This window comes from Haliotis rubra, unplaced genomic scaffold (genome assembly GCF_003918875.1).
Source record: "Haliotis rubra isolate DU_JTF1 unplaced genomic scaffold, ASM391887v1 Scf248, whole genome shotgun sequence".
NCBI lineage: Eukaryota > Metazoa > Mollusca > Gastropoda > Lepetellida > Haliotidae > Haliotis > Haliotis rubra.
The window spans coordinates 1,079,405-1,107,138 of NW_025766536.1; the positions used below are offsets into that span (position 1 = coordinate 1,079,405).

General features: G+C 42.6%; 2 protein-coding genes across 3 annotated transcripts; both read right to left on the reverse strand.

The window, feature by feature from the left end:
• Positions 1 to 5,383, reverse strand: LOC124279221 (ribosyldihydronicotinamide dehydrogenase [quinone]-like). Its single transcript, XM_046715032.1, has 6 exons — positions 5,049 to 5,383; positions 4,721 to 4,920; positions 3,862 to 4,070; positions 3,155 to 3,238; positions 2,481 to 2,531; positions 1 to 678 (listed from the first exon to the last, which is right to left on the reverse strand). The coding sequence occupies exons 1-6, from the start codon at positions 5,144 to 5,146 to the stop codon at positions 481 to 483; spliced, it is 840 nt and encodes a 279-aa protein (XP_046570988.1). The 5' UTR covers positions 5,147 to 5,383; the 3' UTR covers positions 1 to 480.
• LOC124279222 (ribosyldihydronicotinamide dehydrogenase [quinone]-like) lies at positions 1 to 27,734 on the reverse strand. Of its 2 annotated transcripts, none has more exons than XM_046715034.1 (6): positions 27,330 to 27,734; positions 17,639 to 17,838; positions 16,746 to 16,948; positions 15,935 to 16,018; positions 13,293 to 13,779; positions 1 to 467 (listed from the first exon to the last, which is right to left on the reverse strand). In XM_046715034.1, the coding sequence occupies exons 1-5, from the start codon at positions 27,440 to 27,442 to the stop codon at positions 13,582 to 13,584; spliced, it is 798 nt and encodes a 265-aa protein (XP_046570990.1). In that variant the 5' UTR covers positions 27,443 to 27,734; the 3' UTR covers positions 1 to 467; positions 13,293 to 13,581. The 2 variants fall into 2 exon arrangements, with proteins under 2 accessions (XP_046570990.1, XP_046570989.1); XM_046715033.1 differs by having other exon boundaries at positions 16,740 to 16,948.

A 27,734-nucleotide genomic window follows, 5' to 3' on the forward strand; every position in this document is an offset into this window, starting at 1 on the left:
TTGGAAAGTTTACATTTATTTTCAGGGAGTTCCAAATGTTGACAAATTGAAATATTCACAGTAAACGTTGATTGGTCATCTACACCGCATTCAAAGTGAAACGACACTCTTAATTCTTAGGCTGTATTTGCATTTGCTTCAGATTTGATAATATGGTGATATAGACTTACAGATATGCTAAAGACCTGAAGTCGTGGGCTTGAAATCCCAAGACCTCACTCACTCACTCACAAACTCACTCACTCACACAACTCACCCAGGACGCAGGACGCCAAGTACTGATAACCATCTGATTTCTCAAAGGAAAAGTTCAAGCTCGTTTGGGACTGCCACATGGCACCTTGTGTCTTTTCTATGGCTTTCTAATGATATATTAGTTGCCTAGGCAATATGTTTAAAAACTAATGCATCCATTATTCTAATTTCAATATAGGTGCACGTCTGGCATGGCACGTCTCACTCACTCACTCACGCACTCACTCACTCACTCACGACAGAATGCTTTTTAGCCCATGTGTCAACAGTCAGCATCTCAGGCGTCGGTTCTTCAAACACAGTGGACAAACGCCCAGCCCAGTCAGCTAGATATTGCTTCAGCTTTTCCTCCGTCCCATTCTCGACACCAAGTGAAACCTGAGGGGTCAGGACGTCGAATCCGACCATGTTCAAAGTCCCAACCTGTAAAATACATCATAAACCTCGTAAATAGAGAATCTCACCCAAGTGTCTTCTGATATTAAATATATCAACACGATTAAAGTTACAAATATTCGAGGCTTGCCCAGGACATTTTACTTTAATCAACGAGTGATCATATATTTGATATCAAAAGACACGAGGGTGAGATTCTATTTATCATAAAAAAACACTCTTCTTTATTTTTCAATGAAAACTGTACGTCTGTGAATATGGTACTGTCATTGGACTTGCAGTGCAGTGATGTCATAGCATTGTGACGTCATCAAGTTCATGACGTCATAGCATTGTCAGGGGATTGCACAAAATCTAATTTCAAATCTATCTCCAAGGAGATATCGTTTGATCTCAGACAAGCAATATATCCTCAGAATTCTCGTAAAAGACCTCTCTACCTTATTCCCGGATTGAACCCGGAGAGTATAGCCAGTTTATTTGTAGTTTAACGCCGCACTGAGCTTTATGGCGGCGGTCTGGACCAGACGATCCGGTGGTCAACAGCATGAGCATCGATCTACGCAAGTGGGATACGATGACACATGGTCAACCAAGTCAGCGAGCCTGACCACCCGATCCCGTTAGTCGCCTCTTACGACAAGCGTGGGTTGCTGAAGACCCGGATCTTCACGTGTATTAGAACGCACACATCTGCCAGCCCACTCTATAATCAGAGCATTTAATTGGGGTCCGATTTTGTTTAGCGGTTACAATAGATATCAATGTCTAGAATACCGTGCATAAATGCTACACAGAGTTAAATCTAGAGTCACTCCGTTTAACAATTGGTTTTCAGCAACCCACGCTTGTAAGAGGCAACTAACGGGATCGGGTGGTCAGGCTCGCTGACTTGGTTGACACATGTCATCGTATCCCAATTGCGTATATCAATGGTCATGATGCTGATCACTGGATTGTCTGGTCCAGACAGCCGTCATATCAACTGACCGACAAAAGAAAGTACACGTATACCAAAAGTTACCATTTCTCAAATCGTAAAGAAATATTTTTGTAGGTAAATTATACACTGAAACATGTCGCCCCAACGTAGTAATTTGATACCTGCAGTGAAATTCACGTGCACGTCGGGAATAAAACGTCGAAGTGATCAACTGTATAAACAATGATTTTGGGCCTCTGTCAGAGATCCACATGCACTAAAGGTATAAAAGTTAGTGTGCGGACAGGTTACACATGCAGTTTGAAAATGATCACGTGGTCACAGATATGCCACGACTATCAGCAGTTGAACGTGAGAGGATCATAGGTATGCTCTAGATGGGGTCGACACACGCCAACCTTCGGCTGCACCCGTGTAGCCGTCTCTAGACTGCTGCAACGTTACAGGCAGACGGGGCAGACACAGGGCAGACCAAGATGTGGGAGACCGCGAGTAATAACACCAGCTGAAGACCGGCATTTGAGGACGTTAAACCTGAGAAACCGTTCGCTGACGGTAACGTCATCAGCGTCAAATTCCCTTGATCACCGTGTCAGTCGATACACGGTGGCTTGAAGTCTTCGGGCAGCAGGTATCAGAGCCTACAGACCCTTCAAAGGACAGGTGTTGACCCTTGAACACAGACGTCACAGATTGCGTTGGGCCCGAGTTGTTCGCCGTTGGCAGCGATGAGAGGAACAACGTGAACGTTCTACAGTGGCCAGCGTGTTCTCCAGACATGTCCCCGATCGAGCACATGCGGGATGCACTAGACAGAAACGCCCTAACCCACCACAGAATAGACAGCAACTTGCACAAGCCCTCCAGGACGAATGGCGTCGCATACCACGTGACTTGTCCGGCGTCTGACGTCTTCGGCTAGAAGGAGGCTGCGTGCCTGTATTGATGCAGGGGGTGGACATACAGGATACTAAAGTGATGGTAGTGAACATTTCTTGTGTGTAACTCAGTACCTGCTTATCCTCTATATGTTTGAAAACTGTTTTTCAGGAATCCCAGTAAACTTGCACATGTCTGACGCCACGTGTTTCTGTAGTATGCGTGTGATATTTATCTCAGGTTGAGTATAGATGTTGTTAACACCCCTGCATTATGTTTGTGTGTCTAGGTAGTCTTGGTCAATGATAATGACCTCTTGAAAACCTTGTATACTTTCTTTTTGCCGGTCAGTTTAGTAGGAATATTGCTGGATGCATTGTTAAACAGCAAACCAACCACGACAAGCATGGGTTACTGAGGATCAATTCTAATCCGGATCTTCACGGGTGCTAAATGAAAGTACTGGAACCAGTTACTGTTTTACCGGGGCGGTGGGGTAGCCTAATGGTTAAAGCGTTGGCTCATCTAGCCGAAGACCCGGGTTCGATTCCCCACATGGGTACAAAGTGTGAAGCCCATTTCTGGTGCCCCCCGCCGTGATGTTGCTGGAATATTGCTAAAAGCGGCGTAAAACCAAAACTCAGTCAGTCAGTCAGTTACTGTTTTACCACGTATACATACCTGCATTGGTAAGAGCATGGCTTCCAGGGACTTCACGGGTATGCTCGGAGATCCGGTAGTAAAGGACAGTAGCGCCCTTTTACCCTGGAATCAGAAAAATAGATAGATCTTATCTCGGTTTAAGGCTTAAACCAGTCAAATCTAGGAGTTTGATGTTTGAATGAATCATAGCAAAGCCTTTGTGCCCCTACTTTATAGGCTGGCTGGCAGTATATACTGGCTGAGTATATTAAGGCAGTTTATGACACTTCTTGGGCAGTGGGACCTGGTAGGTAGCGTTAGCTCGTCACACCGAATACCCGGGTTCGATTCCCCAATGTGTGGGGCCCAGTTTTGGTGTCCATCGCCGTGATACTAATTACAAGTAGTTCATCTTACTTCTGGGGCTGCGGGATAGCATAGTAGGTAAAGCGTTCACACCGAAGACCCGTGTTCGATTCCCTACCTACAATGAGTCAGTGGCGGTGGGATAGCCTAGTGGTTCAGGCGTTCACTCGTCACGCTGAAGACCCGTGTTCCATTCCGTTCAATGTGTTAACCCCATTCCTGGTGTCCACCGACGTAATATTGCTGGAATATTGCTGAAAGCAGTGTAAAACCGTACTCGTTCACTACAATCAATGAACCGCATTACTGGTGTCCTCCGACGTAATATTGCTGGAATATTGCTGAAAGCAGCGTAAAACCCTACTCACTCCCTAACTCACCCTTACCCTCAAATCACCTTCTTCGTAGAATCCTGTTTTGCGGACGAACCCCGAAATGACCTGGATGACCCTGTCCATCCAACCCTTCAGTATCGCGGGAAATGAGCTCCAATACAGAGGGAACTGGAACACGACCAGGTCCGCCTTCTCCACCTTGTCCACCTCCTCCTGGACATCCCTGCTTACATCAGATGGACCTGAATCTGAAACTGAATGGGGCAGCGGATTTAAACACGCGATCCTCCGCCCTCATCCTGGACATTCCTGTATACATCAGCTGAGCCTGAATCTGAAACTGGTGCAGGACCCGCTCGTCTTTATTCACTTCTGTCTGAGGGACAGAGGGTGAACGTGAGGTAAAGTGAGGTGAAATTGGGTTTAACGTCGTGCTTGAGAATATTTCGCTCATATGACGATGTGCATGCGTGTGTATGTGCGGCTGCTTGTACTAGCCCAGACTTAAGATGGTTTTATAGTGCAAGCCCACTGAGATACCATCACAGTGAAGCATGAATACCCCACTCAGACACATTGTACTGACCCCGAGCCGACCAGTCCTTGTTGTACCCATTAATACCGAGCACCAGGCAGGGACCAACAAGTACCATATTTGGTATGACGCGGTCGGGGATCGAACCCGCGACCTTCCGTTCTCCGGGCGGACGGGAGAACGTGAGAGAGACGGAGAGACTTATACACACATTTATTGTCCATGACAGGGAATACGAGTTGAAAGGGTCCAGTCAAGGGAAGATCTGAAGAGCAGTCAACAGCGAGTGGAACATTCCAGACTGGTTTTGTACCAGAGCGTTCTAGAAGTACCGTTTCACCCCTACACCAAACCTGTTTATATACAAACCTGAAAAATCTTCAAGTCGAACCAGTGGATCAAAGTTCATCTTGTACAGGTCGGACACGACGACGTTGTGGCCTTCTGACGACAGCACTTCGACAGCCTTTCGCAGGAGGGCGCCATTGAACGATTCAGGTTTGGGGTGAGCGTACACAATCAGCACATTCTTACCTCCCTTTGATGATGTGTTACCTGCAGTCGCCATTCTGTTGGTAAAAGAGGCAAGTGGTTGATTATAGAATGTGAATATGAGAGGAATTAATGACAATTTTGCAACATTACTGCGAACAAGGTTGACCTTTAGCAGCAGTGAATTTAAGTAGAGGTGACTAACCTGACCGGGTGGTCACGCTCCCTGACTTGGCTGTAAGCATGTCGGATCTCAGTTACATTATGCGAAAATACATTGTAGCTTGCATACACCATTGGCATTGCTTTACAGCGACTGATCTATGGATGAGATACTTTAATGTGCCGTAGACCGTGTAAACCTCCCTATAAATGTAATAACAATGAAGGTAAAAAAGGTATTGAATCAGCCTGTGCGAATGGGAGCAGTGAAGCGTGACGCAGGTGATTGTCTGTAAGGATGTAGATAAAATTACATATTAATTATAAACATTAGTTCTCTTACAGAAGTCGTCAGGGTAGATGAGTGATTGAGTTTAGTTTTACGCCGCACTAAGCAATATTCCAGCTATATGGTGGCGGTCTGTAAATAATCCAGTGATCAACAGCATGAGCATCGATCTGCGCAATTGGGAACCGATGACATAAGTCAACCAAGCCAGCGAGCCCGACCACCCGATCGCGTTAGTCGCCTCTTACGACAAGCATGGGTTACTGAAGATCAATATTCTAACCACGTTTAGTTGGACTAACCCCTTCAAGTATCTCAATATGGCAATGTGGGGAATATTGATTCTATTTGGATTTATACTATTTACAATGAATCGAAGAATTGGTCACCTGCGAGTCCAACTATTAGCCCGAGGTATCACTGCGGTGACAGTATTAACCACGTCAGATATACTCGTCTGGACACCCTCAGTAGTACACCTGGGAGTGTCCTCCCATTTGTGAGAACTCCCAGTTGTGAGACATTAATTAATGGTTCAGTGCACATAGGTTGTGTTTCCACATCCCTACAATATAAAGTGGGATCAGCCCAGCCCAATACCCACAGGAGGCATAGTTCATTTATGTGTTGATTAATGAAATAGATTATCAAAGATTATATTTACACAGAAGAAATAGTTCATTGAATATTTTATTTATTCAGAAGAATATGTAATTATGATAACACATTTTTATTGACTATTATGAAGTTTGAAAGTCATTTTGGTTTAAACATATTTTATCATTATTTATGAAAATGAATTGGTATTGGTGAAGTATTACTGCTTATGTTAACACCACTCCCATGCAACATAAAATATAAAATGAAATATATTTTTAAGTACATATAAATATATACAGATTACATCAAATACAACTATTCTCTAAGTAGTCATAATTAGAGACTTACAGTTGTGTGTGTCTAACAAGCTATTGCAGGAATATAAATCAATCACGAGAAGGTTGTTGAGTTAATTTCAGTATTTCCCTGTGAAAATTTGAAGGTTGTGTCTTGATGATATAATCGTGGACGGATTCAACTATTTTCTGGTGTACACAAGGAGTAAATTCTTTGTTTCCATTCAAAAAATTATCCAGGTTTTATCGGGTAGTTGATATCCACAAGAACAACATGGACTGTCTATTAAATGTCTGTTATACTTATCGGCGTTTAGGTCGCTATATCCGAGCCTGAGGCGACAGTGAACGATTGAACAAAAACAAGAGCCATAATTAAGATCAATATAAATCTTGTTTTCGGTTTTGGTAATTAGGTTTTAAAATTCTTTGAGACTGCATGACTCTTTGGAATTTGGAAGGGCATTCCATAAATATATTGTGTCGGGTAGAAAGGGTTTGGCATAAGGGGCATTTCGACTGTAAATTTCAGAGTTATTTCTTAAACTATAGCTTGTAGTTTCGGAGACGGAGTATATCTGAGTAGGTAAATTTACCTGAGTATGTTAATCAATTTATCTTATAAAGTTTCATTAAGTTACCTCCACACGATTCAGTTACATAGCAAATCAGTAATTAGCTAGGGTGAATCCATTCTCTCAGACAGGGGGGTATGGTGTGTTTTCGTTGTTAATTACCTACTCCACTGTCTAATAACTGGGAGTCTCACAACTGGGAGATCTCACAAATGGGAGTAGACCCACCTGGGTAATTGACCCCAAATCCTAAATAGGGTGACCTAATTAAACACCTGTGTCAACTCATTTGTGACCCGTTGCTATGCACATGGTCTATTTTTGGATTCCAAAGTGTTAGGGACATTTGGTTGACCTCATCACGGTGACGTAGAACGTTCTAAAAGGTATGACGTCATTTAGCAGGTAGGCAATATAAGGCCCCCCTAATTAGTCCTATGCCATTCTCATCTCAATCGCCAGAGAGAACGTACAGATCTTATGCTCTTCACGCTACTGATTCTGTTGGCTGTTTACCTTGAAGATAGAAAATAGAAGCAGTTCGCCGTGATATCCTGAGGAAGAATCACTCCGATCTCGAGATAAGTATACAGCATGTAGAAGTGGTGGTCGACAAACTGGTGCAGTTTGAAGTGCTTACTTGCCTCATGAAAGCTGAGATTATTGAGAAACCAGGGACGTCTTTTGATCGGGTCAGAGAACTACTGTCCATGTTACCTAGACGAGGCCCTCAAGCTTACACCCTATTCTGCAAAGCTTTGGAGGAATGCGGAGAGATCCAAGCCCTGACAATGCTTGGACTAGAGACTCCAAGTGACAAGTCACTAACAGACCTACAGCATGCCCGGAGTCATCTGGACTTAGGAGGTGAAGTGTTTGTAACTGCCAAGTCTTGGAATATTGTACTGAACATCCACATTGGGACGTATGATGTGTATTCCAGTGGCAGAAGTTATCCTACTCGTCGTGGCATCGTGCTCACCTTGAAACACTGGTTAGAAATACCAGGTGTAAAGCTGTCAGGGAAGGAAGAAATCGAGCCTATGTTCACCTAGGAGCTAACATGTATGCCACTTTGGAGCCAAATGGTGGTGTGGATCTACGACAGTGGGAGAAAATGAACAACTGGGAGTCGTACCTACTGCTAAGGGTATCTTGTTGTCCATTCAGCAATGGCAGAAACTGAGAGACTGTTGTGATGTGATGTCAGACTTTGTGCCAGAACTGAAGGACATGGTTCCCTGTATGGCACAAGAGGATCATCAAAACCAAATGGGGTACCTCCAGTGTTCCTTCTGTAATCCAAATGACTACAGTCAGTGGGTGTAAACCCATTCTTGTTTGGACTCTTGAACAGTCAACATGTTTGTCACATTACTGAGTGGTATTGTAAACAATGGTACCGTGACATTCAAGAAGCAGTGGAAGCTGTGATGGAGGAAATATCTCTCTGTGTGTAAATATTGTCTTTTGTGAATACAATGTTGCATTGTATTTTCGTCTTGGGTTTTGCTTAAATAGCATGATGCATGTGAGTAATGTTTAGTTGTGTTTGAGATGGCACCTTGGGAAAACTACTTGAATAGGATCTATTATCACCCACGTGGTCAACGTATGGGTAGTTGCATATTAATCTCGTACGTCACACGAGTGTCGTATCGCGTTGACCTGTGTCGTAACGACTTGACCTGAGATTGTAACGATTTGATTGGATAACCGATGGCCTCTCAATTAGGTCACATTCTGACGTAACTATTTTTTCATTCATAACAAACACGTGAATTCATTCATTCTACAACTTAAATGCATTGTGGGAATGTAAACATTGCGAACGTTGCCGTGTCGCTGTTTAATTGTGAGTCGAACTGAGACATTATATCTGTCGAAAAACATAAACGCATTGTTTCCACCAGTGATGTTAGCCGAATGAAGCAACTGAAAACCAAGAAACGAGGTGCAACGGAGTAGTTTACTGTAGGAGGCTGTACGAGGCGATGACAACTGACATGCATCGTGACGTCGGTTACCATGGCAGTGACGTCATTAGTGTGACGTCATGCAAATATTGTACTACAGTACAAAACTCTTCCGCAACCTCTTTATGAATCCGGTTTCGGTTTGAAACAAAAAACATAACAACAATACGCTATTTTGTCAATTTAAATGCATGTAAGACGTGGGTAATAAATAAAATACCACACTCAGTCTCATTACATACGCATTATACGAAACTCGTGACCTTCTTATGTTATCTGACCTCGCTTTCGCTCGGTCAGATACCATAGGAAGGACACTCGTTTCGTATAATTCGTATGTAATGAGACCTCGTGTAGTATTCTCTATTTACGATCCAGAACATCCTGGTAGTTATGCTGGACCCCAGAAGTTATATGAAGCCGTGAACGCCGAGGGTCAGTTTCAAATTGGTTTACATCGAATCAAGAAATGGCTCAAAGTTCAGGAAAACTATACGATGACTCACCAAGTTAGGAGAACATTTCCTACGACATTCTTACATGAGGCTGGATAAGATTTTATATGCTCCATGCTGAAGGGAAAGGAGATCCTTATCATTCCATTGTACGTGGAGGAGAAAAATCAGCCATGATGTCTGTCGATCGATATTTTGAACAAGTGGTCGAACAGGCCAAGGTTCTTATTCAGATCCCCCTATAAAAGGGGGAACTAAAACTGGAAAACAGTTCCTCCCAGAACCGCAAGCTGTGCACATCTAAAAAAGAGGGCTCTGGCGATAACTTGGATATACCCACCTTAAAGAAGAAATAATGGCTTCATACACTGAAAATTGATCCGTCGAAGCTAACGGTGATGGATTTAATCTCTTCACTATACCTCCTACCTATACGTCGGTGGATAAACAATATTATATGACCTACAGACCTTCGTTTCAAATTACAACCGATTCCAGTCCCATTGAATTAAATATCTCAGGACAAGGGGTAGATTACATTGGCTTGAGGAGAACTCAATTACATGTACAGGCCAGGATACTCAGAGCAGATGATATAGACATTACACAGATGAAAAAATAGGACCAGTCAATCTATGGCTTCAAAGTCTGTTCTCTCATTACGAGCTCGACCAATATTTATCCTTACAAGAGTTATATCAAGGTTCTTCTCAACGAAACCACATCAGTGAAACAATCTCTACTGCAGTCTCAACCAACTCTATTATAAAGATAGTGCGGGTTATTTGGATGAAACCACTCCTAATGCATGAAACAAGGGTCTGTTTCAAAGATATGAATACTCTAAGCATGGAACCGTGGATATGTGAGGACCTCTCTATGAAGATTTGATGGATTCAAACTTGATTAATGGCGTGGATTTACAAATACGAATGTTCTGCACCACAGCTGCATTTAATCTCATGTCTGGAGAAGACTCACCCAGTTACAAGGTTAAAATAGAAGATATCTATTTGAATATGTGTAAGATTCGACCCAGCTCAGCCATCACCACCAGTCATGCCAAAGTTCTCGCTCATCACACTGCAAAGTATCCTTTCACCAAAAGTGACATAAAAACTGTATCTTTACCCCAAGGACAGCTGAACTACACAGTGGATAATTTGTTTCAAAACAAGGTCCCCAACAAAATCGTTGTAGCGTTGGTATCTGCAGAAGCCGTCAATGGAAGTTACACCAAATCTCCCTTTAATTTCCAAATGTATAATCTCAGTTCTGTTGTTCTTTATGTGGATGGAGAATCACTACCAGGGGAACCCCTACGGGTAACTGATAAACAGTACATTGCAGCTTATAATACTTTGTTTGAAGGAAGAGCATCCAGAGGGTTGAACATCAACAGGCACGACTTTAAGGGCTGATTTGCTCTGTATCAGTTTTGTTTAGAACCCTATCATTTGAAAGAAGACTACTTGGATCTGATAAAAAGAGGAAGCGTAAGGCCACACCTTCAGTTTAACACGGCATTACCCGAGACAACAAATCTGATTCTCTATTCTGAGGATAATCTCATGCTGACCGTGGATAACGCGAGAAATATATTGTACTCTACACCATGAATAAGCTACAATTGATGTGTGCACTCTATGCGGATGGAATCACAAAACAGTTTAATGTTAAAATATACTGAACAGCAAAAGAAACGCAAGTTTCGAAAAAATGAAATTTCATGAAGGTAAGCGTTCATGTATATGGAACGTTCATGGTAAAGTGACGTAATGATCCCAGATGAGATGATGTCATGCAATTTGACGTCCATACGAACCATTCACACAAGCACACCAACAGTGCAGCAAAACCATAATTTTAGCACATGCGTCGACGTTTCTGGATGGAAAGCATGCATTTAACTCTAGGTATTCTTTATAAAGGTTTGTTTAAAAACACTTGTAGAGGGGTATAAACAAAGCCCGCAGCCTAGACTCCCAATTGTCCGATTTCTATTTGTGGAAGTCGCGGTGACTGAGCGGGTTAGGCGGCTGACTTTGTGTGCTGGCGACTTGGTGCCTGACTCTGAGGGTGTGGGTTCGAATCCCGGATGGGACTCAACCTAAAAAAGTACTAGAATCTGTAATTTACTAAGAAAGTATCATCCCAAATATAACATGTTGAACAAAGAAACAGTCACCAAATGTGTTTATTGAAACGCCTGGCTAGAAATGGCCTTCAAGGATTGAATGTCCCCGGTCCCCGATGAAACTCTATGAATCAGTTGTTTAAACAGGGCGGTGATGAATGTCCCTTGTAGGAATAAATATTTTGGTTGAAGGATTGAATTGGGCACGTGTCATTAAAATGTCGAAATGTCTCAAAAATGTCATCGTTTTCAACAATTTCTAGTGGGTAGATCATTGACAAGACTGTCTTAAAGTTGTTGGTTGGAGTGAAGTGATCTTACGAGTGATACTATACGTAAATGTGATTGAGAGTAGTGAGTGAGTGAGTTTAGTTTTACGCCACACTCAGCAATATTCCAGCTATATGGCGGCGGTCTGTAAATAATCGAGTCTGGTCCAGACAATCCAGTGATCAACAGCATGAACATCGATCTACGCAATTGGGAACCGATGACATGTGTCAGCCAAGTCAGCAAGCCTTACCACCCGATCCCGTTAGTCGCCTCTTACGACAAGCATAGTCGCCTTTTGTGGCAAGCATGGGTTGCTTAAGACCTATTCTACCCCGGATCTTCACGGGTCGATTGAGAGTAGAATAGCCCTACTGTTTTAAGCTCCTGGCACTGCTAGCTTGGGGTTATGACCCGTGAAGATCCGGGTTAGAATGAACCTTCAGGAACCCAAGGTTGTGTAAGAGGTGACTAACGGGATCGGGTGGTCAGACTTGGTTGACACATGCCATCGTATACCAACTGCGTAGACTGACTGACTGACTGACTGAGTTTGGTTTTACGCCGCTTTTAGCAATATTCCAGCTACATCACGGCGGGGAACACCAGAAATGGGCTTCACACATTGTACCCATGTGGGGATTCGAACCCGGGTCTTCGGCGTGACGAGCCAACGCTTTAACCACTAGGCTACCCCACCGGCCCCCAACTGCGTAGATCGCTGCTAATGCTGTTGATCACTGGATTGTCTGGTCCAGACTCGACCATTTACAGACCGCCGCCATATAGCTGGAATATTGCTGAGTGCGGCGTTAAACAACTGTTTATCAATCAATCAGTCTACTGGGGGTTCTGATTGGGAACAGAAAAGTCCAACTATTATGGACCGGAAAAATGCGGATTAGAATTGGTCTTCAGCAGCCATGCTTGTCTTAAAAGGCAATTAATGGGATCGGGTGGTCAGGTTTGCTGACTTGGTTGACACATGTCATCGTGTCCCGATTGTGTAGATCGATGCTCATGATATTAATCACTGGGTTGTCTGGTCCACATTCGATTATTTACATACTGTCATCATACAACAAACGAACAGCAAGAAAGCATTGGAAAGTTTACATTTATTTTCAGGGAGTTCCAAATGTTGACAAATTGAAATATTCACAGTAAACGTTGATTGGTCTTGCAATGAAAAGACATCTACACCGCATTCAAAGTGAAACGACACTCTTAATTCTTAGGCTGTATTTGCATCCCACAAAAAACCCCAAAACAAATCAGAAAGATTCCCTTCTATTTCCATACCCGTGAAGATCCTGGTTAGAATTGATCTTCAGCAACCCATGCTTGCTGTAAGAGGCGACTAACGGGATCGGATGGTCAGGCTCGCTGACTTGGTTGACACATGTTACGATGTTGATCACTGAATTGTTTGGCCGATTATTTACAGACCGCCGTCATATAGCTGGAATATTGCTGAATACGGCGTTAAACAACAACCAAACCAAACTATTTCCATCGGCAACGTGCATACACAACACATACAAAATAGAGCTATTCCGGCATTTCTAAAAATATTGAATAAGCCTATAATATTGCTCATTATATTGTCTGCTTCAGATTTGATAATATGGTGATATAGACTTACAGATATGCTAAAGACCTGCAGTCGTGGGCTTGAAATCCCAAGACCTCACTCACTCACTCACTCACTCACAAACTCACTCACTCACACACTCACACACTCACACACTCACCCAGGACGCAGGACGCCAAGTACTGATAACCATCTGATTTCTCAAAGGAAAAGTTCAAGCTCGTTTGGGACCGCCACATGGCACCTTGTGTCTTTTCTATGGCTTTCTAATGATATATTAGTTGCCTAGGCAATATGTTTAAAAACTAATGCATCCATTATTCTAATTTCAATATAGGTGCACGTCTGGCATGGCACGTCTCACTCACTCACTCACGCACTCACTCACTCACTCACGACAGAATGCTTTTTAGCCCATGTGTCAACAGTCAGCATCTCAGGCGTCGGTTCTTCAAACACAGTGGACAAACGCCCAGCCCAGTCAGCTAGATATTCCTTCAGCTTCTCCTCCGTCCCATTCTCGACACCAAGTGAAACCTGAGGGGTCAGGACGTCGAATCCGACCATGTTCAAAGGCCCAACCTGTAAAATACATCATAAACCTCGTAAATAGAGAATCTCACCCAAGTGTCTTCTGATATTAAATATATCAACACGATTAAAGTTACAAATATCCGAGGCTTGCCGATATATTTGATATCAGAAGACACGAGGGTGAGATTCTATTTATCATAAAAAACACTCTTCTGTATTTTTCAATGAAAACTGTACGTCTCTGAATATGGTACTGCCATTGGACTTGCAGTGCAGCGATGTCATAGCATTGTGACGTCATCAAGTTCATGACGTCATAGCATTGTTAGGGGATTGCACAAAACCTAATTTCAAATCTATCTCCAAGGAGATATCGTTTGATCTCAGACAAGCAATACATCTTCAGAATTCTTGTAAAAGACCTCTCTACCTTATTCCCGGATTGAACCCGGAGAGTATAGCCAGTTTGTTTGTAATTTAACGCCGCACTGAGCTTTATGGCGGCGGTCTGTAAATAATCGAGTCTGGACCAGACGATCCGGTGGTCAACAGCATGAACATCGATCTACGCAATTGGGATACGATGAACACATGGTCAACCAAGTCAGCGAGCCTGACCACCCGATCCCGTTAGTCGCCTCTTACGACAAGCGTAGATCGATGGTCATGATGCTGATCACTGGATTGTCTGGTCCAGACAGCCGCCATATAAACTGACCGACAAAAGAAAGTATACCAAAAATTACCATTTCTCAAATCTTAAAGAAATATTTGTGTAGGTAAATTATACACTGAAACATGTCGCCCCAACGTAGCAATTTGATACCTGCAGTGAAATTCACGTGCACGTCGGGAATAAAACGTCGAAGTGATCAATTGTATAAACCATGATTTGGGGCCTCTGTCAGAGTTCCACATGCACTAAAGGTATAAAAGTTAGTGTGCGGACAGGTTACACATGCAATTTGAAAATGATCACGTGGTCACAGATATGCCACGACTATCAGCAGCTTAACGTGAGAGGGTCATAGGTATGCTCTAGATGGGGTCGACACACGCCAACGTTGCAAGAACCAACGGCTGCACCCGTGTAGCCATCTCTAGACTGCTGCAACATTACAGGCAGACGGGTAAGACACAGGACAGACCAAGATGTGGCAGACTGCGAGTAATAACACCAGCTGAAGACCGGCATTTGAGGACGTTAAACCTGAGAAACCGTTTCCTGACGGTAACGTCATCAGCGTCGAATTGCCTTGATCACCGTGTCAGTCGATACACGGTGGCTAGAAGTCTTCGGGCAGCAGGTATCAGAGCCTACAGACCCTTCAAAGGACAGGTGTTGACCCCTGAACACAGACGTCACAGGGCCCGAGTTGTTCGCCGTTGGCAGCGACGAGAGGAACAACGTGAACGTTCTACAGTGGCCAGCACGTTCTCCAGACATGTCCCCGATCGAGCACATGCGGGATGCACTAGACAGAAACGCCCTAACCCACCACAGAATAGACAGCAACTTGCACAAGCCCTCCAGGACGAATGGCGTCGCATACCACGTGACTTGTCCGACGTTTTCGGCTAGAAGGAGGCTGCGAGCCTGTATTGATGCAAGGGGTGGAGATACATGATACTAAAGTGATGGTAGTGAACATTTCTTGTGTGTAACTCAGTACCTGCTTATCCTCTATGTGTTTGAAAACTTGTTTTCAGGACCCCCAGTGAACTTGCGCATGTGTGACGCCACGTGTTTTTGTAGTATGCGTGTGATTTTTAGCTCAGGTTGAATAAAGATGTTGTTAACACCACTGTATCATGTTTGTGTGTCTAGGTAGTCTGGGTCAATGATAATGACCTCTTGAAAACCTGGGGCGGTGGGGTAGACTAGTGGTTAAGGCGTTCGCTCGTCACGCTGAAGACTCGGGTTCGATTCCCCACATGGGTACAATGTGTAAAGACCATTTCTGGTGTCCCCCGCCGTGATATTGCTGGAATATTGCTAAAAGCGGCGTAAAACCAAAACTCACTCACTCTTGAAAACCATGTATATTATACTTTCTTTTGCCGGTCAGTTTAGTAGGAATCTTGCTGAGTGCAGTGTTAAACAAGAAACCAACCACGACAAGCATGGGTTACTGAGGACCAATTCTAACCCGGATCTTCACGGGTGCTAAATGAAAGTACTGGAACCAGTTACTGTTCATACCTGCATTGGTAAGAGCATGGCTTCCAGGGACTCAACGGGTATGCTCGGAGCTCCGGTAGTAAAGGACAGTAGCGCCCTTTTACCCTGGAATCAGAAAAATAGATAGATCTTATCTCGGTTTAAGGCTTAAACTTCAGTCAAATCTAGGAGTTTGATGTTTGAATGAATTATAGCAAAGCCTTTATGCCCCTTACTTTATCGGCTGGCTGGCACTATATACTGGCTGAGTATATTAAGGCAGTTTATGACACTTCTTGGGCAGCGGGACCTAGTAGGTAAAGCGTTAGCTTGTCACACCGAATATCCGGGTACGATTCCCCAATGTGTGGGGCCCAGTTTTGGTGTCCATCGCCGTGATAATAATTACAAGTAGTTCATTTACTTCTGGGGCTGCGGGATAGCATAGTAGGTAAAGCGTTCGCACCGAAGACCCGTGTTCGATTCCCTACCTACAATGAGTCAGTGGCGGTGGGATAGCCTAGTGGTTCAGGCGTTCACTCGTCACGCTGAAGACCCGTGTTCCTATCCTTTCAATGTGTTAACCCCATTCCTGGTGTCCTGTGGCGTAATATTGCTGGAATATTGCTAACATCAGCGTAAAACCTCACTTACTAACTCGACCTTACCCTTGACAAGGAGCGGTGGGGTAGCCTAGTGGTTAAAGCGTTCGCTCGTCACGCTGAAGACCCGGGTGCGATTCCCCACATGGGTATAATGAATGAACTCCATTCATGGTGTCCTCAGGCGTAATATTGCTGGAATATTGCTGAAAGCAGCGTAAAACCCTACACACTCACTAACTCACCCTTACCCTCAAATCACCTTCTTCGTAGAATCCTGTTTTGCGGACGAACCCCGAAATGACCTGGATGACCCTGTCCATCCAACCCTTCAGTATGGCAGGAAATGAGCTCCAATACAGAGGGAACTGGAACACGACCAGGTCCGCCCGCTCCACCTTGTCCACCTCCTCCTGGACATCCCTGCTTACATCAGATGGACCTGAATCTGAAACTGAATGGAGCAGCGGATTTAAACGGGGACTGCGACTGTAGGAACACTCACGCGATCTTCCGTCCTCATCCTGGACATGCCTGTATACATCAGCTGAGCCTGAATCTGAAACTGGTGCAGGACCCGCTCGTCCTTATTCACTTCTGTCTGAGGGACAGTGGGAGAACGTGAGGTGAGGTGAGGTGAAATTGGGTTTAACGTCGTGCTTGAGAATATTTCGCTCATATGACGACGTGCATGCGTGTATATGTATGTGCGGCTGCTTGTACTAGCCCAGACTTAAGCTGGTTTTATAGTGCAAGCCCACTGAGATACCTTGCCGCAGTGAAGCATGAATACCCCACTCAGACACATTGTACTGACTCCGAGCCGACCAGTCCTTGTTGTACCCATTAATACCGAGCACCAGGCAGGGATCAACAAGTACCATATTTGGTATGACGCGGTCGGGGATCGAACCCGCGACCTTCCGTTCTCCGGGCAGACGGGAGAACGTGAGAGAGACGGAGAGACTTATACACATATTGATTGTCCATGACAGGAAATAACGTAACTACGAGTTGAAAGGGCCCAGTCAAGAGAAGATTTGAAGAGCAGTCAACAGCGAGTGGAACATTCCAGAATGGTTTTGTACCAGAGCGTTCTAGAAGTACCGTTTCACCCCTACACCAAACCTGTTTATATACAAACCTGAAAAATCTTCAAGTCGAACCAGTGGATCAAAGTTCATCTTGTACAGGTCGGACACGACGACGTTGTGGCCTTTTGACGACAGCACTTCGACAGCCTTTCGCAGGAGGGCGCCATTGAACGATTCAGGTTTGGGGTGAGCGTACACAATCAGCACATTCTTACCTCCCTTTGATGATGTGTTACCTGCAGTAGCCATTCTGTTGGTGAAAGAGGCAAGTGGTTGATTATAGAATGTGAGAGGAATTAATAATAATTAACAAGGTTGTCCTTTAGCAGCAGTGAATTTGAGTAGAGGTGACTAACGGGGCCGTGTGGTCATGCTCCCTGACTTGGCTGTACGCATGTCCGATCCCAGTTACATTATGCGAAAATACATTGTAGCTTGCATACACCATTGCTGTACAGCGACTGATCTATGGAGGAGATACTTTAATGTGCGGTAGACCGTGTAAACCTCCCTATAAATGTAATAACAATGAAGGTAAAAAAGGTATTGAATCAGCCTGTGCGAATTGGAGCAGTGATGCGTGACGCAGGTGATTGTCTGGGATGTAGATAAAATTACATACTAATTATAAACATTAGTTCTCTTACAGAAGTCGTCAGGGTAGATGAGTGATTGAGTTTAGTTTTACGCCGCATTCAGCTGTATTCCAGATATATGGTGGCGGTCTATAAATACTCGAGTCTGGACCAGACAATCCAGTGATCAACATCATGAGTGAGTTTAGTTTTACACCGCACTCAGCAATATTCCAGCTATATGGCGGCGGTCTGTAAATAATCGAGTCTGGACCAGACAATCCAGTGATCAACAGCATGAGCATCGATCTACGCAATTGGGAACCGATGACATACGTCAACCAAGCCAGCGAGCCCGACCACCCGATCGCTTCAGTTGTCTGGGTTACTGAAGATCAATATTCTAACCACGTTTAGTTGGACTAACCCCTTCACGTATCTCAATATGGCAATGTGGGGAATATTGATTCTATTTGGATTTATACTATCTACAATGAATCGAAGAATTGGTCCAACTATTAGCCCAAGGTATCACTGCGGTGACAGTATCAACCACATCAGATATACTCGTCTGGACACCCTCAGTAGTACACCTGGGTATTGGACCCCAAATCCGCCATTTTGAATTTTTAATGAGACACCTGGATGAGCTAATTAAACACCTGTGTCACCTCATTTGTGACCCGTTGCTATGCACATGGTCTATTTGTTTATTCCAAAGTGTTAGGGAGATTTGGTTGACCTCACCACGGTGACGTAGAACGTTCTAAAAGGTCATTTAGCAGGTAGGCAATATAAGGCCCCCCTAATCAGTCCTATGCCATTCTACGTCGTCATATGAGCGAAATATTCTCAAGTACGACGTTAAACCCAATTTCACCTCACCTCACCTCACCTCACCTCACCTATGCCATTCCCATCTCAATCGCCAGAGAGAACGTACATATCTTATGCTCTTCACGCTACTGATTCTGTTGGCTGTTTACCTTGAAGATAGAAAATGGAAGCAGTTCGCAGTGATATCCTGAGGAAGAATCACTCCGATCTCGTGACAAGTATACAGCATGTAGAAGTGGTGGTCGACAAACTGGTGCAGTTTGAAGTGCTTACTTGCCTCATGAAAGCTGAGATTATTGAGAAACCAGGGACGTCTTTTGATCGGGTCAGGGAACTACTGTCCATGTTACCTAGACGAGGCCCTCAAGCTTACACCCTATTCTGCAAAGCTTTGGAGGAATGCGGAGAGATCCAAGCCCTGACAATGCTTGGACTAGAGACTCCAAGTGACAAGTCACTAACAGACCTACAGGATGCCCGGAGTCATCTGGACTTAGGAGGTGAAGTGTTTGTAACAGCCAGGTCTTGGAATATTGTACTGAACATCCACATTGGGACGTATGATGTGTATTCCAGTGGCAGAAGTTATCCTACTCGTCGTGGCATCGTGCCTAGTGCATGTGGAAGACAGACGTCCCATGCAGCTTTTGGCAACTGGGCACAGGCAGCTGTGAATCGGTTTCGAAGGGCTTGGCCATAACATATCGGTCATTTGCCCTTGATGCTTTTCTGGGTATTCCAGAGCGAGGTCTGTCCTTTACTCTACCAGTGGCCTGGAACCTGTCCCTCAGTCTGTGAATGACAGAGGGAGACACCTGAAGACAGAGAGCAACACTTCTTATGGAATCACCATCCTGTAACCATGCAATGGTCCTGCTTCTGTTGCGGGCGCTTAACGCTTTGCGCTGTGGCACGGTGAAGAAAATGTGAGGCTTCAATACTGTCTGTAGCTTCTTTTACAGGAATCGTTGCCACAAGCTGCATGGGAAGTCTGTCTTCCACATGCACTAGGCTGTTGTGTTTGGGCGTTTAAATCAAACATGGTGCTGGTGTGTTTCAGCACCCTTGTTTTTCGCGGCTTTTAACAATGTTTCATTTCACTCAAACTCAACGAATATTGAATCAGTTGCTCACTTCATGTTCCAACATGTCGTTTAAAGTGCCCATTAAGCACACAAAAAGTTGCATTTACCTTAGAGTATAAATGACCTCACCAGGTTTCAGTTTATTTTCGACTATCATATTTTAGGCTGTTCATATATTTTTTGTTTGTAGTATATATTGAGGGCTCAAGTTAGTGATCTTGAGCGGACAAGTTAGTATCTTGAGCGCTCAACTTCGTGTTTAGCATCTAATGGCATTAACGGAACGCACGTTTGCTTGACTGATGGCTACAATGTACAAACGTATATCCTTTTTGGAAGATTTCAAACGATGCAAAGTCGGAGTTAACTATTGGTGTTTATGATGAGACTATGTAAAACTATGCAAATGTATCATGAATATTGATAATATTTATGTAAATGTTCATCGTCTTTATGCTTGTCAATACTATTCTTTGTAACTGATTTTGTTACTTTTCGCTGTATTACGTAAAGCAGGCCCAGGTATGTGTTATGTCATAATATAAATTAAAACATAAACATGAGTAGGAGTTTATTGCAGGAATGAATAGTGGTTTTACTGACTTCTAATATTGGTACAACGTATTATGAACACTAGCACATAAAGCTTGGATAACTGTTTGTGCTTCGGCTTTATTGTGTATATATAGTATTACATGACCATGAAAAATGTAAACATTGAGTGTTATACTTAATTATAAAACTCATGTCTGATGTATTGAGTTTAACTCAATATCATATAAAACCCGCCTTATATATTTGATCCATTTGTATGTGCACGTGTAGCACATATACCGACTTCATTTCTTACTAAAATACCGTGTTCCCCGTTTTACTTCCTTCGTTTCAATCCCGTGTGTATACGTATGTGTGTTGTAATTTATTTAACATGTTTTAACAACACAGGAAGTTGAAGAATAAACACATCGATGAAGGCGGTGTCTTGAGCGAAATTCAACGCCATCCGGGTCCAACACTATTAGCAACGACCGTACACTATCCTGTTGCACGATAAACCACATTGGATACATGTTTGATGCATCCAACGAAAACCATGTATTTAGATCGTCGAAGTTGTCCGCAATAAAGTCTGTAACATCAGCGGGCCGGTGTGGTAGCCTAGTGGTTAAAGCGTCCGCTCGTCACGCCGAAGACCTGGGTTCAATTCCCACATGGGTACAAGAGTGAAGCCCATTTCTGGTGTCCCCCGCCGTGATATTGCTGGAATATTGCTATAAGCGGCGTAAAGCGTGCTCACTCACTCACTCACTGTAACATCAGCAAATCTGGTATCTGGTGCGAAAGAGGGACATACACCTCAGAATACGCTTCAAGTGGCGTACTATACTATACCATTATTTTAAACAAGAAGATGTATTATATTTTTGTATTGGAACCAAAGACTGAAATAAGCATGAATCAGCTCGCGTTTTCGCTCCCCCGTGGCTTCGACATGAACTGCTTATGGAGTAGTGTATCTCAATATATTAACCTGTGCGCTCAAGATACTAACTTATGCGCTCAAGATACTAACTTGTGCGCTCAACATACTAACTTGTGCGCTCAATATATTAACCTGTGCACTCAACATACTAACTTGTGCGCTCAAGATACTAACTTGTGCGCTCAACATACTAACTTGTGCGCTCAAGATACTAACTTGTGCGCTCAACATACTAACTTGTGCGCTCAACATACTAACTTGTGCGCTCAACATACTAACTTGTGCGCTAAATATATTAACTTGTGCGCTCAATATATTAACTTTCGCAGTCATCATACTAACTTGTGCGCTCAATATATTAACTTGTGCGCTCAATATATTAACTTTCGCAGTCATCATACTAACTTGTGCGCTCAATATACTAACTTGTGCGCTCAATATATTAACTTTCGCAGTCATCATACTAACTTGTGCGCTCAAGATACTAATTTATGCGCTCAAGATACTAACTTGTGCGCTCAACATACTAACTTGTGCGCTCAATATGTTAACTTGTGCGCTCAATATGTTAACTTGTGCACTCAAGATACTAACTTGTGCGCTCAATATACTAACTTGTGCAGTCAAGATACTAACTTGTGCGCTCAATATGTTAACTTGTGCACTCAAGATACTAACTTGTGCGCTCAATATACTAACTTGTGCAGTCAAGATACTAACTTGTGCGCTCAAGATATTAACTTATGCGCTCAAGATACAAACGTGTGCGCTCAACATACTAACTTGTGCACTCAAGATACTAACTTGTGCACTCAAGATACTAACTTGTGCGCTCAACATACTAACTTGTGCGCTCAAGATACTAACTTATGCGCTCAAGATACAAACGTGTGCGCTCAACATACTAACTTGTGCGCTCAATATATTAACTTGTGCGCTCAAGATACTAACTTGTGCGCTCAATATATTAACTTGTGCACTCAACATACTAAATTGTGCCTCAAGATAAATTTTATTTCATCAGGTCCCTTCAGCGCTTCCGTAGTTCCTTTCTATAAAGAAAATATAATTTAAAAATAAAATATAACGACATAAAAAAAATCACAAATCAAAAACCTTTCATGGTAACTATATATTTATATCTGAAGTATGAAGTCACTTATAATACATTTGTAATGGTAGTACTAAGCCGGGCTACAGATAAGGGGCGTATATACAGGCGTAATGTACACCTAAAAATCAATGAAATACGACATAATATAGGATTTCAAGCGTATCACGTACACACATAAATACCTTTGTACGTCTAACATTTAATTCCCGTGCGTATCGTGCAAATGGAATTCTATTTCGGATCAATACTGGTTGTCAAGAGTTTCTTTCGCGAAACGCAATTGGACACATGAGGAAACCCCGGAGGAGGGAATTCCCTTGCGTTGCCATGCAACGATATGCGTCAGTATTTTTCGTTTGGCTAAAAAACTACACTGTTCCTATTTATATCCAGTCGGACCAGGCATTTCGCTGATCACACGGTCCCTCAGTTATTTCTCACGGGTGTTCAAAATACTTTTTACACTAAATTAAAATCTCACTCTGTTACTGAGAACTGCGCATACATTGTGTCGGTATTATCGCATGCAAGGCGGTAACATATACCATTAGAATATTTGCAAAGAACAAACCACATCACCAACTCGATCGCTCACACAAAAAACATGTCCACTTGTAGTATGAGGTGTAAGTACACCCACACTCCTCCCCAAAAGTTATCAGTAGCCCCGACTGTCTTACATAAAATATGTTTGTACAGTTGTATGTTTATCTGGTGGATTAAATTCACAAAACACACTGACATGTACTCGGCTATATACTTTTTGTCTATAAATACTCTGAGTTCAGATGTACGTTAAGAGGACACGGGGGGCGGTGGGGTAGCCTAATGGTTAAAGGGGAACTGTACACGAATAAATCACATTTATTCTTATGTGAATCAAAGTGAACTGTTTTAATGAGTTAATACCTATGTTTGAAAATATACACTTATTTTTCTTACAATGTAAGTACAACCCACAAAATAAGTGCTGATATGTTATGCCAATATGAGGCCTTTGTTTGCAGAGCTAAAACAGGTCAGAGTTACCGCCCTTTGATTATGACGTAATTGGTGCCACTGGTCTCCTGTCTAGTCCCAAGATAAATTATACTGAAATTAATCACGTGAAAAAGGTTTGTGAAAATTCGAAACAAGCATAAGAACAGACAATGTAAGCAGCAGGACAGATTGATCGTGTGTATTTTCATTCATAACCTCACCTCAGTGAAAATACCAAATGTGTATAACAATGTTGACGTCCGTATGACATCACTATCGGGAAGCGACTTTTTCAAAATGGCGTGTTCACTGACACGAGTACGAAGTTTTCGAAGACATTTTCGTTGTTTCAAGCAACGTATATGCATGAATGTGACACGTAAGTAGTCCGAAAATTATGTCAGTCTGCTGGTTGTTATTTTCTTTTTGTTTTCATTGTGACCAAGGGAAATAGTCAGACATTAAGAGAGGTACCGTCATCGTTGTGCGTGAGTTGGCGTCAGTCATGGCGTCACGCTTTCAGAAACTGTAATATATGTTGTGATGAATCTAGAAAATCACAAGAATACACCTATTTTATTTAACTATCGCTTGCTACGATACCTTTCCATGCATGTTCTAAATCTAATGACCAGGCAACAAGTAGGCGAACGGATACACAGTGTAAAATCTGAGATTGGCTTTGTTTACATTTCAAACATGTGGTCCTTTCCCAGCGCGGCATCTGATATATTTCGTTCGATTTCACTGAAACACTTCGAATTGGTGACAAAGTCCACTTGCCAGTTTATTTTGAACTGTATGTGGAATTCAGGGATTCCTGTCAGGAAGATGGTGTTGAACTATACAATTTTATTGATTTTATGGGCGAAACATAACCAACATACATGTGACGTGAATTTATAAACACTCTGTAATATGGCTATGGCGTATTTTCCTTAACATTCTCAGCGATTCTCGATTCATCGACAATGCTTCAGAACGAGCATTGGTGATTTGATCATACAACAACAAAACTACCGCTGATCACAATGATACGTCTTTTTCTTTTAAATTGAGTTCTCCCAGTAAAATTTGACATTTGAATTAAGACATACTATAAATTAAGCAAAACGCAGTAAATGGTGATTTAGTAATGTGTCAAAACTGGCGAGATTTACGATGCATGTAATTTTCAGTATATTTGGATAATAAGCGGATGATACATCTATCATAGAACAAACAATGTTCAAAACTGCAAATTGCATTTATCTTCGTGATGTATTTGGATATGGTATCGATATCAAAGTGAAGGTGGAAGAGGAGGGACATATTGTACGATTTAAGTAGGAATTTTAGTAACAAACGTAGAACTCCGGCACATTCACAGATGGCAAGCTAGATGTAGTGCACGTTTTAATTTTTGTGAAAAATGATACTGTTGAAAAGGCGACCGACTCAGGTTGAATGTTATACAATTTGGTTACGTGGTAACACATTTAGTACAATGTATACTTTTTTTCAAAACAGCTACGTCATTACAGTATAGAACTGACCACATAGCCAGCTGACGGCTAGGCAACAGGTGGATTAAAACAGTAGCCTGCGCATCGAGACACAAGAACCACACCTATACCTGCACCACGTGAAATGGGTCTAATAAGGTCTAACGACGTCATCCGTTTATCGTTTTGGCACCAATGACGTCATTTCCAAGGGACATAAGCCATGGTGTGTTTATTGTGGACATAGAACTCTCGGTAAATGTTGAAAATATGAATTGATATAACGCAAAAAATAAATTAGTTGCTTCTGATATATGTACGTGTTTGGATATAAAACTACTTGATAAACACTTTTTATGATGAAAAAGTGCAAGACAAAAAGGTTAAATTTCGTGTACACTTGCCCTTTAAAACTTTGGCTCGTCACGCCGAAGACCCGGGTTCGAATCCCCACATGGGTACAATGTGTGAAGCCCATTTCTGGTGTCCCCCGCCGTGATGTTGCTGGAATATTGCTAAAAGCGGCGTAAAACGAAAACTAAGTCAGTAAGAGGACACGACCTCTAGAGGGAGGGCAATGGTTGTTTTTTCTAAATGTTTTCCAGAATAACGACGCGATTTCAGTTATTGCAACCATAACTAACTTTACACAATTTCAGAATATAAGCAATAACAACATACGACATAACCATAGGACACGTGTTGATCTAGTGTGTTCTGCCCGACTGAAAAAAACACTCGAAGCGAACATCTGTCGCCAGATCAGCCGATCTTACAGCCCGCTGTTATGAATGGCATACTGTAAAATATGGAGTGGAGTCTTGGAGTGGAGCCTTGGAGTGGAGTCTTGGAGTGGAGTCTGGAGTATGGAGTATAAGTGCACTTGTCACTTCTGTAAACACTGATTACTGTCTAGAATATGCCATTAATGGTTCTTCCCAGTTGTCGTTTATACCTCCGGAATCACCGGTTTCAAAAGTAAATATCTTATCTTACTCATCTTAGAGATTAGTCTTTCTTTTTACAGCTCTCGTAAAAATGTTTGTTAATGCTTGTCAGTTTACTCCAAACTTATTAATAAATCGTCACAAATTCGAACTCTGTGCAATTATACTTTCATTTGTAGACAGCAACGTAATCGAGATTGTAAAAATGTTTAAAAGGCAATTCTCAGCAGCATTCCTTTAGCTCTCTGACATTCTGAGGGCAGATCGTATCAGTGATGTGTTTCCTCTAATCTGTCACAGTCCAGTGGACTGCCCATACATAACCTGACAGAAAGTCAAGATTTTCGAAGCCATAGAGAGCTGATGAAACTCACTAACAATCAGCTTGCAAAATATTCTGCTGCATTTATTTTTGCTTTTTGTTTGTATGTTCAAGGATGTAGAGAGATGGCTATTTCTGAACAAAAAGCAAAACAATTATGACTTAGGAACAGTTACTTTTGCCATCACTGACAATAAATCCAGTTCTCGAATAATATAGTGCTATGTATCTTATGTAATCAATTTCTTTGTTAAGTAGGAAATAAATAATTCATGCAATAATAACTGTTATATTCCCTGATGATTAGAATGTCTTAGCGTAGACCTAATTTATGAACCTTTTCCCTTACTACCGATTCCTCTACACAATTGTGAATTTACAAGTGACAATGTTATATATGTTGTTTTTTGGCTAATAAATAATGCCCTTATTAATATTTTGTTTACACTTTGTAAATAATTTACATGCTTCTTCATTCATCCATTCATCCATCCTGCCATCTATTCATATACATTTTTCTTCTTGATGGCAGCGTGGTACTGTTACAGAATGACATTTCTGGAGTTGACAGGGCTAATTGATACGTGTATACAAAATGCCTCCTGTCTTCTGATAAAACTGATAACACCAACCAGCTACAAATGTGAAATGAATGTGCTTGTATAGCTTCCGTTATGATCAAAACAAAACAAACTCGGTCATCTAAATATTTACATTAAGACTCCATTCCGAGACTCCACTCCAAGACCCCACTCCAAGACTCCACTCCATGTTTTACAGTATGCCGTTATGAATAGCCCACATTTCTACTTTTCTGTGGCAACCCGTGACCGTGTGTTCGGTGGGAGCGAAGGGTTCTGTAACTCGCAAAGTTTTGTTTGATAAAACAACGTAACCAGATGTCTGAACGTACCTGTACGACACGGTATGTTCAACAGCTCCGAGGCTCGTAACATCCGCACTGAAGGAAGCCACTCTGTGTAACCTGGTATGACGTGGGTTCAATTGTAAATAACGCTGAAACATGACGCGAAAATGAAAACAAATTTTGCATTGTTCATTATTCACATACAATTAAGCTGTGAGCGAGCTCTGTGTGTGCTTTGCCAGAAACCCGATACTCTGGGTTCGGTGGGGAGTGTGAAGAGCTCTGTAGCGAAGGTCCTTGAAACGGAGGGTTTGTTTGCCTGGGTGTCTCGAGTCACACGAATAAACAGTAATAACTTCTGTGAAGAAATGAAAGTTTACGACAAAATGGACTTTTCAGGTAGGGTTGGTTGTTGGTTAACGCCGCACTCAGCAGTGTTCCAGCTATATG

Coding starts and splice junctions, on each gene's coding strand:
- LOC124279221 (XM_046715032.1), bottom strand. CDS start 5,146: ATGCCAATGGTGTATGCAAGCTACAATGTATTTTCGCATAATGTAACT. Junction 4,071..4,720: donor TCGACTTGAAGATTTTTCAG/GTTTGTATATAA, acceptor TGCCCCATTCAG/TTTCAGATTCAGGTCCATCT. Junction 3,239..3,861: donor AAGGTGATTTGAGGGTAAGG/GTGAGTTAGGGA, acceptor TTCTGATTCCAG/GGTAAAAGGGCGCTACTGTC.
- LOC124279222 (XM_046715033.1), bottom strand. CDS start 27,442: ATGTTTCAGCGTTATTTACAATTGAACCCACGTCATACCAGGTTACAC. Junction 17,839..27,329: donor GAACATACCGTGTCGTACAG/GTACGTTCAGAC, acceptor TTTCACCAACAG/AATGGCTACTGCAGGTAACA. Junction 16,949..17,638: donor TCGACTTGAAGATTTTTCAG/GTTTGTATATAA, acceptor TGCTCCATTCAG/TTTCAGATTCAGGTCCATCT.